Genomic DNA, 13,973 nt, shown 5'->3' on the forward strand with positions numbered 1-13,973 from the left:
TAATCCAAGTACAATTTATTTTTGTAATTTTCTGCTGTAATGCAGCATGTGTACCTAAAAATCTCTGTGCTATATGCAAAATCATGCAATAAAAACCACAGGGCATACAGGAAAAATAGGATTGGGGCACAGAGCTTTAAAAATTTTTTCAGGGACCCATTTTTTTTAAAAAAAGATACTTAATAAAATGGTAGCATGGTTTTACACATTTTAAATGGTTAAGAAATACATTAATACTGCAATAAGTACGGTATTTTTATTTTGAAAAAGATGAGATTTGCTTGAAGTGGGATTGTGAAATGGTAGAAGGAGGGTTATCCGAAATCTGCCAAGAAGTTGTAACACCAGATGTGGAGAGTGTGGTTCATAACACACATGGTGAATGTAGGTAGATGTTTAAAATGTATGTTTTGTGCATACCTGTGCAGCTCAGTGTAGCTGGGAAATTTTCCACATATATCTGGTGTTTGTTTCAGTTAGGATGAGGGTGAGACAAGCAAGGAACCTAGGGTGTAAAATTTAAGGAAGCACTCCCTGTTAGGGTCCCTAGGCATCTCACTTGCCTCACCCTAGTCCTTGCACTGCTTATGGGTAAAGTAGTGCTTAAGCATGCACTGAATTTGTGTTACTGCTCCCTTGTATATCAATCATGTTGAACACATTCAGGCTTTCGTAAGAAACTTTTTTGAATAGAACTGACTACATATGTGAGGTATAGAGCTCTTAATTAATTTTTCCCGTATAGGTAGCCAGATCTTTCTACACTGGTTTGTAATGATTTTAGCATGCAGCATAGTTCCACATATATTTGAGCCTGGTTCTTGTTTCTTTGTGCTATTTTCATTGGTCTTTCCGCTTCTCCCTATGCTAATAACACATTTTCTTAATCACAGGTCTGGCACTAACTTTGTAACTTTGGGCAAGTTAATTTCTGTGTGCCTATGAAATTATAATAGTGCCTTCCTCATTGGGTAGTTAAAGGAGTAAATGAGCCAGTATATTAAAGTGCTTAGAAGTATGTGCCTGGCCCAAGAGTAAAGCTCAAATGTTAGTTATTTTGTTATTATTAAAAGTAATCCCTGTTAGTTAATAAAGAGTCTTGAGATCTAGTAGACTGAGATTGCCATCTTTTTTTTCCTTTTCCAAACTAAGAGGAAGTGAGGAGAAGCTTTTGGAAGGATTCCCTGAGAAAGTGATGGTTAAACTATCTGAAAGATGATAAGAGTTAACTAGGTGTTGAGAGCAGTAGGAGAATATTTGAGGCAGAAGGAGCCATGAGGCAGAAAAAAGTGTGTCCAGGAACTAGATCTCAGCACAAAGAAAAATGGTACCAGTTAAGACTAGAGAGGTAAGTAGGAGCAGATCAGATCATGCAAGACCTATTAGGCAATGTTAAGCATTTTAGACTTCATGTTAAAATCAGTTACAACTATTTGTAAAGATTGATATTTCAAGAATAAAAGCCATGAAGTATTAATCTTTACAAATAGTTATAACTATTCAAAAAAGAAACTCAGAAGCTAAAGTTGGGTGCATCTGGACCCTAATAGCATATCAAGGATTAAGAGTGCTGTTGAGAATGTAAAATAAATTCAAGTCCTTGTTCACTTACTTGTAATCTTGGTGAGCTATTATTGATTTTGTTCTAGCCTTTTATGAGTTAAAATTAAGCAATCTTGTGTTTAGGGCAGATTCTTAATAGATTACGGTTAGAGTTTTTACAGTACAACAAATCCGTGTAAATGTCTTGAAATAATTTTTTTTCATTTATTTGTCCACTTCATCTAATTTCAAGGGTGCATCTATAACTACACATTATTTCAGTAATAGACACTCCTGTTTTTTCTATTTCCCTCATGTTTCATGACCACAACATTCTGCAAGTAAGTTATAGGTGCCTTTAATAGAAATATGATGGCCATTTTCAATTGAAGGTAGTGTTAAAAACAGCTGAATTTTCATCAGTTGGGAGAGTTTCCTCTCATAATGGTTTCATTATACAGAAAGCACTCAGTTCAAGATCTAGGAAAGAAAGTTGAACTAGAAATACTATGGCAGCAGATGAATTCTGCCCAATGCAACCCTGCACTAAAACTAAAGAATTTATTAAATACTTTGGGAGGTAAAACGTCATCTTTTAGAAATATCTTTTAGGTAAATGTAAATAGAATTTTGATAGTATTCCACAAATATTTTTAATGTAGGTTTTATAAATGACATTTTAAATTATAGGATTATTGTTAATCTATAAGTTCAGCACTATTCTAATCAAAATCTTAATAGGGTTTTTTGTGGAACTTGATTAACTGATTCTAAAATTCATATGGAATAGCAAATGGCCAAAGATAGTTAAGACCGTTTGCAACAAGAAGAAGCTGGGGGAACGTGCCCTAAATAATATCAATATAAAAGTAATTAAGACAATTAAAATGGCACAATAATAGAAAAATAGATGAATGGAATAGGGGAAAGGTCGCTTAGTATGACATTTATTTGCAAAGAAAGCAAATGAAATGTCTGAATATCTTGTTTAAATTGCAAGGGAGAAAGAGTCTAAAAAATTTTAGTGGGTGATGTACAATTAAGTATGATTTTCTTTATTATCAATTTAACATATAAAGTCATTGCTAGTCTGATCTATTTTATTTATCTTAGAAACAGGGTTTTCTTAAAACTTAGTTTTTCAACTCTTATTTTCTCATAAATATCAAAAGCTACAATTTGGGGGCTTTCCATTGTGTAACCCTGATAGTGCGTTTGGAATACTCATGTATAGATAATTCTGCCTTACCCACTTTTAGGGAATTAAACTGCTGATGAATATTATTTAAGTATTGTGGGGTTTTGCTATGTTAGTGCCTTTGTTTCAAACATAACTGTAGCGTTTCTTTCCTATAGTGCTGTATGTATAGTGCTATAAGCACAGAAATATTAGAATGATGTTCTAAAAAACTTGGTTATGCATGTGGGCTTTAAACATCTTGTTAATCTTTACTTTTGCTTTTGTTTGTGATTGAACCTGGTTAAGTGTGGGGAAGGTGTTTCTGGAAAAGAATTTAAAATAATTATGAACCAGTGGCAAAGCATAGTAGGTATAATATAAATCAATTTGTAACGTTTTTTAGATTTACAATTTTTTATGCTTTCTTGCTAGAGAACCATTATTTTATTTTTTCTGTCACTGGTCATCTGATGAGAAACTAATTTAGGTATTTGAAAGTAAGATGAATTTAGTTTCAGTAATGCTTATTATAGTGCTTGGTATCACACTTTTGAAATTAATTAAAAACCAGTCCTGCTTGCCCCAGCAGATTTTACTAATGTATGAGAAACAACTGGAGACAGTATTGTTGTTATTAACTTTTGTTGGTAAAGAAGCTAATTATTTTTAAAGTTTCTTTTAAGCTTTGATTATGATTACTAAAATCAATCTTGCAAACCTTTAATAATTGCTTTCCTTACCCCATAAAAGATACAGTTAAATATATAAAATTAACATATTGTAAGTTTTTTGCAAAAGAACCATTTTCCATATTTATATTTTACCATGTTGCATTTAAAATTTTATTTTGGCTGATTCTTATAATTACCATTTGAATTTTTGTCCAATTGGTAAATATTCTGTTGAATAGCTATTGCAGTTTTTTAAAATGCTGTTAAGGATTTTTTTTAATGTATATGTTAATAGTTGTCTTTGATAGATACTTTATAGAACAATAGAAATAATACTTTACACAAGTGAAATATTTTTCTTCTACTACTGTGACATAGTTATTCTCAGTAGTCCCTGGAAGTAGACATGTACTTTGATATAAAATAAAATATAAAAAATAGGCAGATTTTCTGCTATTCCTATAGTTCCTGGTATTTTCCTTTACCGATTTCTCTTCTTTTTTAGGTACCTAGTCGATAGTCGCTGGTTCAAACAGTGGAAAAAATATGTTGGCTTTGACAGTTGGGACAAATACCAGATGGGAGATCAAAATGTATATCCTGGACCCATTGATAACTCTGGGCTTCTTAAAGGTATTATTTCCTTCTTTCAGTCAGGTTGTAAATGTGTTCGTTTCAGTATGTTATAGTAATATGGAAAATGTTAATGTAAATAAATTGGTAAATTAGAAATTTCTTTGTGTAGTCATCCCCCAGTGTCCATGCGGGGATTGGTTCCAAGACCCCTTTCAGATACCAAAATCTATGGATGGTCAAGCCCCTTATATAAAATGGCATAATATTTGCATATGATCTGTGTATCCTCCCATATACTTTAAATTATTTGTAGGTTATCTGTAATACCTAATAAAATAAAAATGCTATGCAAATAGTTTCTGGTACACGGAAAATTCAAGTTTTTCTTTTTGGAACTTTCTGAAATTTTTTTTTTCCCTCAAATATTTTCTGTCCAGGGTTGGTTGAATCTGCAGATACAGGACCCATGGATACAGAGGGCCGACTGTATTATAGATTTGACCTAATGAATTCAGATTATTCTGTTATAATTAGTTATATTCTGTATCATGACAAATTCTGTTTGTCATTTCTGATTAATAAGGATTTATTATCGTTTAAACCTAGAATGTAAATTAGAAAGAACTATCTTATTGTTTGGGGGAAATGCTGTATTGTGTATTATTTTGCTAATGGGCACATGACTTTTCTCTTTAAGTTGGGGATCAGTGGTATATGGTTACATTCTTGGATTTTTGCATTAATCTTCTACAACCTTTACTACTTGCCAGCTCTTCTAAAACTCGCATAAGATTTAAAGAGAATAAAACATAAGTACCAGAACTTCCATTTCTGGCCAGGATGGAATAACAGGGACTAGACTTATCCTTCCACTTGAATGAACTAAAACCCTGACAAAAAACATGAAACAGTGGTTCTCAAAACATTGGACATCAGGCAACAAAGAACAGTGATCCCTGAGAGGTATGAAACAAATGAAGTGAGCCCTATGATTTCCTCAGCTTACTGTACTGAGTTTCCAAGACACAGCACAGAAGGAGAAACCCACACAAAGCCTGGCAACCTCCCTTAGTTGAGGAAAGAGTTTGGAGTCCACGGAGACCAAGGCAGCCAGAGTTCTCAGGGCAGAGTACCAGAGAGGAATGAGCAGCACACAAAGAGAGAGAGAGACCTAGAGATCTATAGAAGCTCTCTTTTAAGTCTAGAGCTGACTGTTGACCAGTGCATGTATGTGAGGAAGCTACCGAAGGCCAAGGAAAGAACCATCCAAAAGAATTAGAAGGAACAATTGTTTAGGTTCATGTTACCAAATCAAGTTCATTTGCCAGATGCACAGCAAGCCAAATTCTGAGATACCAAGGTTTGCAGCAGAGAAAGGGTTTATTCATAAGGCAACCAAGTGAGGAGCCAGGAGAACAAATCTCAAATCTGCCTCCCTGATGGCAAGAGGCTCAGGGAATTTATGGGAACAAAGAAGCAGGGTGGTCTGAAGTGTGGGGAGCATGGGAAAAGGTAATTGGTGATAAGGAAAGAGTGAGGTAATAGTCGTTCTGTGCAGGTGCAGCTAAGCTACTTGCTTCTCTGTGGGACTCCGAAAATGGAGGCGTTAACAGGTGCTGAGGGTGGAGTTTTTGGCCCTCTCATGTCAAAAGGTCACCAAGCGGACATTCACACAAGCCCAGTTGGACAGTCGGTGGTCTTAACCGGTCTTAGCTCCACCTAGAACTGAACACAGCTGATTTCAAGTTCCTGAAAAACAACTCAGGCAAATATCTTATTGTTTAGGCTATGCGAAGCTTGGAGGACATGCAAGTTTTTATAAAAACAATTAAAGTGAGCTTGATCAGTAAAGGCAGGTTACAGTTATAGTTTAATGGATCTAACTGATGAGTATCCTCGGTTTCACTCATAAAGGACCAGGAATAATGTGTTCACAGTAGCCAGAGTGGAGAACCTTACAAATCATGAGGTAGACTGCAGAGAATGGGTTTGCCTCTATAGAAGGGTAAAATTTATCCTTCTAAATTGAAAGTATCAAACTAATTCCAAGTAACTTAACTGCATCTCAGAACAGAACACAAGAGTATTGGTAGGAATACAAAAATATCCAGCATCCAACAAGATAAAATTTATAATATCTTGGATGCAACCAAATATTATCTGGAATGCAAAGAAACAGAAAAATACAATGCATACTAAGGAGAAATAGCAATGTTTAAAAAAAATATTTTTTAAGCGGAAAAGAACGAAGAACAAATGAAACAGATACAAAACAAGTAGTAAGATGGTAGATTTAAACCCAGCTCTATGAACAGTCGTATTTAATGTAAATATCCCAATTTGAAGTAGAGACTGTAAGATTGCATTAAAAAAAAGACTCAACTGTATACTGTCTACTAGAAACCCACCTTAAATATAAAGATACAAATAGATTAAGAGATTGAAAAATTGTAAGACTGACCTCCAGTGACCCTCCTCTTACATAATCATCTCCTTTTTGAGTGTGAGTGGAACCTGAGAATAGGATATCATTCCTGTGATTATTTATATTATATGACAAAAGGGAGATTATCCCAGTGAGCTTTATCTAATCGTGCATGCCCTTTAAAAGCAGAGTTTTCTCTGGCTGGTAGCTGTAGAAATCAGGATTCAAAGCATGAGAAGGACTCATTGCTGGTTTGAAAATGGAGGGGACTACGTGAGAAGGAAAACAGGCATCCTCCAGGAATAAAGAGAGTCATTGGGCCCACAGCTAGCAAGGAAACAGGCACCTCATACCTGTAGCCATGAGGAACTGAATTCTGCCAACAGTCTGAATGGACTTGGAAGTAGATTCTTCCCCAGAGCCTTCAGATAGGAGACCAGCCTGGTGACATCTTGATTTCTTCCTTGTAAGACCCTAAGTAGAAAACCCAGTTGAGCCCATCTGAACTTCTGACCCATAGAACTGTGAGATAATAAATGGGTGTTGTTTTAAACTACTATGGTTATTTGTTATGTAGCCATAGAAAACTAATACACATACTAAACACTAATCAAAAGAAAGCTGGAATGGCCATATTAATATCAGATGTTAAGTTTTAGAACGGAGAACATTACTAGGGATAAAAGTTCATTTCATGATCATAAATGGTCCAGGACAATTTGTTAAGAAAACATAATAATCCTAAATATATACCCAGCTAATGGCATAACTTGAAAATATGTAAAGCAAAAAACTGATAGAACTGCAAGGAGAAATAGAAAAACATCCACAATTATATAATGGATATTTCAATATTCTTCTCTCCATAAATGATGGAAAACGTGTAGATGGAAAAGTAATGAAATAAATCAACCTACCTGTCCTAATTGACATTTATAGAATATTCCACTGAACAACAGCAGAATGAAAATTCTCTTTAGGTGTACACATGAAGCATTTAAATAGACTATATTCTGGGCCATAAAACCTGTCTCAATAAAGTTAGAAGGGGGCTGGTGGTGCAGTGGTTAGAATCCGCCTGCCATTGCAGGGGACACGGGTTTGAGCCCTGGTCCAGGAAGATCCCACATGCCGCGGAGCAACTAAGCCCGTGCACCACAACTACTGAGCCTGTGCTCTAGAGCCCGTGAGCCACAACTACTGAAGCCCACGTGCTTAGAGCCCGTGCCCCACAACAGGAGAAGCCACTGCAGTGAGAAGCCCATGCACTTCAACGAAGAGTAGCCCCCGCTTACCGCAACTAGAGAAAGCCTGCGTGCAGCAACAAAGACCCAGTGCAGCCAAAAGTAAATAAATAAAATAAATAATTTAAAAAAAAAAGTTAGAAGGATTTAAATCATATGAAATATGTTTTCTTACTACAGTGGAATAAATAAGTTAATAACAGACAGTTGGAACATCTTCAGATGTTTGGAGACTAACATACTTCTGCATAAGCCATGGGTCAAAAATAACTCAAAGGGGAAATTAGCAAGTATTTTTAACTAAATGAAAGTGAAAGCAAAACATATCAAAATTTGTGGAAGGTGGCTAAATAGTATGTGGGGGGTAATTTATAGCTCTTAACATCTATAAAGAAAAGAAAGGTCTGAAATCTTTGACCTTGGTTTCTGACTCAAACTAAAAGTAAGAACAAATTAAACCTAAATCAAGCAGAAGAAAGGAACTCCTAATAAGTTCAGAACAGAAATTAAAGAGAAAATAGAAAAATAGGGAAAATCAATGAAACCAAAAACTGGTTCTTTGTGAAGATAATAAAATTTATAAATACCTAGTTTGATCATCAGAAAAAGGGAAAAGACACAACTACCAATATCAGGAACAAGAGAGGTAACATCAATACAGAAATCTACAAACAGCAAAAGGAGAATAAAAGAATATTATGAACTTTATGCCATTAAATTCAACAAATTAGATGAAAAAGACAAATTTCTTGAAAGATGAAAACTACCAAAGCTCATTCCAAAGGAATGGATTCTCTGAATAGCCCTGAATAACAAAAGCTTTTTTAGAAAATTGGGAGAGAATACGTCCCAATTCATGCTATGAAACCGTCATTACCTTGATACCAATATCTGGCAGAGACATTTCAAGAGAAAAAATTCGAGACCATTATCCCTCATGAACATAGATGCATCAGTTATTAACAAAATTTTAGTAAATCAAGTCCAACAATAAAGAAGATATATATAGAAATAAACATTAAGTATAAATAGAGAAATAAATATTACAAAGATAATATATAATATAAAACAAAAGAGTAAAATACAAGGAAACTTCCTCAACCTCATAATGGACATCTATGGAAAACCTACAGAAGACATACTCAATAGTGAAAGACTGAGTCCTCTCCCTCTAAAATCAGAAAAAACAAGGATGTCTACTCTCAGCCCTTCAAGCCAAGATTGTACTGAAGGGCCTAGGCAGTGTAATAAGGCAAGAAGAAGAGATAAAAGGCATACAGCTTGTATCGGAAGAAGTAATAAATCTTCCTTTATTCACATAACCTACGTCTATGTAGAAAATTTAATGGAGGGCTTCCCTGGTGGCGCAGTGGTTGAGAGTCTGCCTGCCGATGCAGGGGACACGGGTTCGTTCTCCGGTCTGGGAAGATCCCACATGCCGCGGAGCGGCTGGGTCCGTGCGCCATGGCCGCTGAGCCTGCGCATCCGGAGCCTGTGCTCCGCAACGGGAGAGACCACAGCAGTGAGAAGCCCGCGTACCGCAAAAAAAAAAAAAAATTTAATGGAATCTACAAAAAGAAAACTTCTAGAACTAATAAATGAGATTAGCCTGTAGGATACAAGATCATTATTCAAAAACCAATTGTATTTTTGTACACTAAAAATGAACTAACATGAATTGAAATTTTAAAAGTACATTTTATAGTGGCACCAAAAACATAAAATACAGGTAAGTCTGATAACATGTGCAAGGCATGTAAACTAAAAACCATAAGACATTGCTGAGATAAATAAAACCTAAATAAAGATAGAAATTATGTTAGTGGATCAGAAAACTCAATATTGTTAAATTCCCCCACTCAATCTACAGATTCAACACAATTCCAAATCACATTTCTAGTAGGTGTTTTTCTATCTCATTTAAAAATGAGACAGAATTTACATACCATAGAATTCATCCTTTTAAATTCTGTGATTCACTGTTTTTTGGTATATTCACAAAGTTTTACAACCATCACCACCGTCTAATTCCACAAAATTTTCGTCACCCCAGAAAGAAACTTTGTATCCATAAGCAGTCACTCTCCATCCCCACTCAAGACCCAGCCATAGGCAATCACTAGTATACTTCCTGTCTCTATGGATTCGCCTTTTAGGGACATTTCATCTAAATGGAATCATACAGTATGTGGCCTTACCGTTTGACCTCTTTCACTTAGCACAAAGTTTTAAAGTGTCTTCATGTAGCATGAATCAGTACTTCATTTCTTTTTATGGATGAGTAATTTTCCATTGTATGGAGATATGCCACATTTAATTTATCCATTCATCAATTGATGGACATTTGGGTTGTTTTCACTTTCTGGCTATTATGAATTATGTTGCTCTGAACATTCATGTACAGATTTTTGTGTAGATGTATATTTTAATTTCTCATGGATCTATACCTAGGCATGGGATTACTAGGTCATATATTAACTCTGTGTTTAACTATTTGAAGAATTGCTAGACTTTTCCAAAATAGTTGCATCATTTTACATTCCCACCAGCAACAAGTAGGGTACCAGTTTCTCTACATCTTGCCAAAGCTTGTCATTGTCTGTCTGTTTATTATAGCCATCCTAATGGGTATGAAATATTATCTATTGTTATTTTGATTTGTATTTCCCTAGTGATTAATGATGTTAAGTATCTTGTCTGTGCTGCTTATATCTTTTTTGGAGAAATGTATATTCAGATCCTGTGCCCATTTTTTAATTGGATTATTTGTCTATTTATTATGTTTTAAGAGTTGTTTATGTATTCTGAATACTAGTCCCTTATCAGACATATGATTTCCAAAAATTGTCTCCTAACATGTGGATTGTCTTTTACTTTCTTGATGGTGCCTCTAAAGCGCAAATTAATTTTGATGAAGTCCAATTTATCTGTTTTTTTCCTTTGGTTGCTTGTGATTTGGGTGTCAGAAAGCATCACCTAATCCAAGATCAGAAAAAACTTATGTTTTTTCTGAAGAGTTTTATAGTTTTGGCTGTTATATTTATGTCTTTGATCAATTTTAAGTTAGTATTTGTATATGGTGTGAGGTAAGAATCAATTGAACAGATTAGAGAATCCAGAAGTAGATCCACACGTGTATGGCCAATTGATTTTACAGAAAGTTGTAAGGGGAATTCAGTGGAGAGAAGATAGTCTTTTAAACAAATGCTGCTTGAGCATTAAGTATCTATTTGCCAGAAACAGGTGAACTTTGATCTATACCATATACAAAATTAACTCAAAACAGACCATAGACCTATATGTAAAAACCAAAACTATAAAAAAAAATAGGAGAAAAATTTTGTGACATTGTGTTAGGCAAAGTTTTCTTAAATATGAATTTAAAAAGCACAGTTGATAAAAGAAAAAAATTGATGGCTTGTATTTCATCATTAACAAATGCTTCAAATGACACTGTTCAGAGAATGAAACAATAAAGCACAATGTGGGAGAAAATATTTGCAAATCACCTAGCTGATAAAATATTTATATGCAGAATAAGGAATTCCATAAAGCCCAGTGGAAAAAGTAGACAAAAGGTTTGAACAGATGCCTCCCCAAAGAAGATAGTGTTTTCAAAAAGCACATGTGGGACTTCCCTGGTGGCACAGTGGATAAGAATCTGCCTGCCAATGTAGGTGACACGGGTTCGATTCCTGGTCTGGGAAGATGCCACATGCCACGGAGCAACTAACCCGTGCGCCACAACTACTGAGCTTGCACTCTAGAGCCCGCATGCTGCAACTGCTGAGCCTGTTTGCCACAACTACTGAAGCCCACACACCTAGAGCCCGTGCTCCACAGCAAGAGAAGCCACCACAATGAGAAGCCCACACACTGCAATGAAGAGTAGCCCCGGCTCGCCACAACTAGAGAAAGCCCGCACACAGCCAAAAATAAATTAAAATTTAAAGGAGAAAAAGCACGTGTAAATATACTCAACATCAATTGTCATTAGAAAAATGAAGATTAAAACCACAATGAGGTCCTACTATACATGTGTTAAAATGATTAAAATTTAAAAGATGAGCCCATGCCAAGTATTAACAAGGATGTGGAGCAAGTAGAACTTTCATACACTGTTTTTGGGAATGAAGTAGTCTTGCAATTTCTTAAAAAGCTAAACATACATTTACCATAGGAACCAACCATTCTACATATGAAAACTTGTACATGAGTGACCACATCACTGTTATTTGTAGTAGAGAAAATTAGAAACAATCCAAAATGCCCATCAACAGCTGAATGGATAAACAAATTATAGAATATCCATATAATGAAATCCTACTCAGCAATTAAAAGGAATGAACTATTGATACATAAAAACATGGATGGATTTCAAGATAATGATGCAGCATAAATGAAGCCAAACAAAGCAGTACATACTATTTTTTATATAATATTTTAGAAAATGCAAATTAGTCTACAATTGCAAAATACAGATAAGTGGTTTTCAGGGGTCAGGACAGTAGACCTGGATGGACAAGAAGAGATTACAAAAAAGGGCTACAGGGAAACCTTTGGTGGTGGGGGATACTGATCTCTTCATCGTTTTGGTGATGATGGTTTCACACTTGTAGTGATATGTCAGAACTTATCAAATTTTACACCTTAAATCTTTAACAGTTTGTATCAATTTTATGTCAATAAACACAGAAGTAACAAAAATTAGGGGTTCTGTGTTTAGGGGTGTTCTCCCCCTAAAAAAATGATCCAAAAATTGATCATTTTATTTTATCCACTAGATATAAATTACTATTTGGATTCTGTTACATAATAAAATCATATACTCAAAATCTTGAATTATTGTGGAGAATAGCATAGAAGTCTTAATTTTTAAACTTTTTTTTCCCCTAAATTTACTTCAAAGTAGTCTGTTATAGTGGAAAGAAAATGGATATTAGCATAAACAGATACATGTTTGAGTCCAGTCTCTACAGTTTTCTGTATGTGAACTTGGGCAAGTTAATCAATATCTGAATCTATTTACTAAGTAAAATGTAGCTATCTACTTGATAATATTGTTCTGAAAATCAACTGAGATGAAAGGGTTTTCCATAATAATACCTTTCATAGTACCTGCAATTTTCTGAATGATTTGGGGCAAGTTACTCAATTTCCTTGAATATATTTTTTGATCTAAAATAGATATCTATCTCTGGCCTGTCCTATACTGCATTTCTAGTTCAACTGGAATTTTGAAAATGGATCATAGAATTAGAACCATATCTGAACAACTACCTCTACTTTAGATCTGTGGAGGAATCTAGATCATGGGCCCTCTAGAGTAATGAGATGCCCTTTTGTGATTTCCATCATGGTTCCCAGCCCATGTGCTTTGGCATCATTGTTAAAAGTTATTGATTTGCTTCTGAATTTTCTTCATCAGCTAATGCTAGAACGATCACTATTACCATGTGAGGGATCTCTGATACTTAAAATATTTGGGAAACAGTCTTCATTCAGATCTTTTGGCTAACAGTTACACTTTAGTATTTTTTTTAAGAGCCCAATAAAAGAAAAATTATTTTTTTAAACACTGTTGGTTGCCTGGTACACATTGAAACTTTGTAAAGCAACAGTTTATTTTGGAATATGTAGACTTAGATGTGAACCTCTTTAGAGCTTTCTTCAAAACTCATTATTTAAATACCTGAGTTAGTCTCCATGAGTTTACGTAATTTTTAATGTGTACAACCAAAGTATTTAGAGATATGTAGTATTGTTTCTTTTTATGTATTGAGTTTATTTTTCCTTTTGTAGATGGTGATGCCCAGTCACTTAAGGAGCATCTTATTGATGAATTGGATTACATACTGTTGCCAACTGAGGGCTGGAATAAACTTGTCAGCTGGTACACATTGATGGAAGGTCAGGAACCAATAGCACGGAAGGTACATATTAAGAATAACTGAATAGAAATATTTTTCTTAGTTCACATTTTCTTGTTAATTTCAATGACTTATGAAGCCTCCTCAATTATCTTGGAGAAAAAGACCATCAGAATGTTACTGTACACTAACACACATAGAGGGTTTACTATATGCTAGCCACTGTTATAAGCACATCATATACATTATTAACTAGTTTAATCCTCATAAAAAATTCTCTGAGGTAAGTATTATCCCTATTTTATAGATGAGGAAATGAGGACAGAGGTAGAGAGGTGCAGGGTCTTTTAGAAAGCCACATGAGTTTACGTACTTAAGTATCCTGACTCTGACTTTTTTTTCTGATTAAAAAAAATTTTTTTTAAATGATAAAGAAACTAAAAGTAGAAGAAATATTTTACAGCA

The 13,973-nt window shown here is 34.7% G+C and overlaps 1 protein-coding gene across 4 annotated transcripts in view; it reads left to right on the forward strand.

Moving 5' to 3' along the window:
• Positions 1–13,973, forward strand: part of USP15 (ubiquitin specific peptidase 15) — a 136,124-nt gene that overhangs the window by 15,530 nt on the left and 106,621 nt on the right. For all 4 annotated transcript variants that reach the window (XR_014295377.1, XM_082636634.1, XM_082636635.1 and 1 more), the window contains exons 2-3: positions 3,899–4,026; positions 13,441–13,571. Coding sequence is in view for 3 of the 4 variants with exons in the window: in XM_082636634.1 (XP_082492760.1) it covers positions 3,899–4,026; positions 13,441–13,571 (259 nt within the window). In the remaining variant the exon portion in view is untranslated. The remainder of the gene's footprint in view (positions 1–3,898; positions 4,027–13,440; positions 13,572–13,973) is intronic.

Source organism: Mesoplodon mirus, assembly GCF_964341445.2.
Source record: "Mesoplodon mirus genome assembly, chromosome: 11".
In the NCBI taxonomy this organism is placed as follows: Eukaryota; Metazoa; Chordata; class Mammalia; order Artiodactyla; family Ziphiidae; genus Mesoplodon; species Mesoplodon mirus.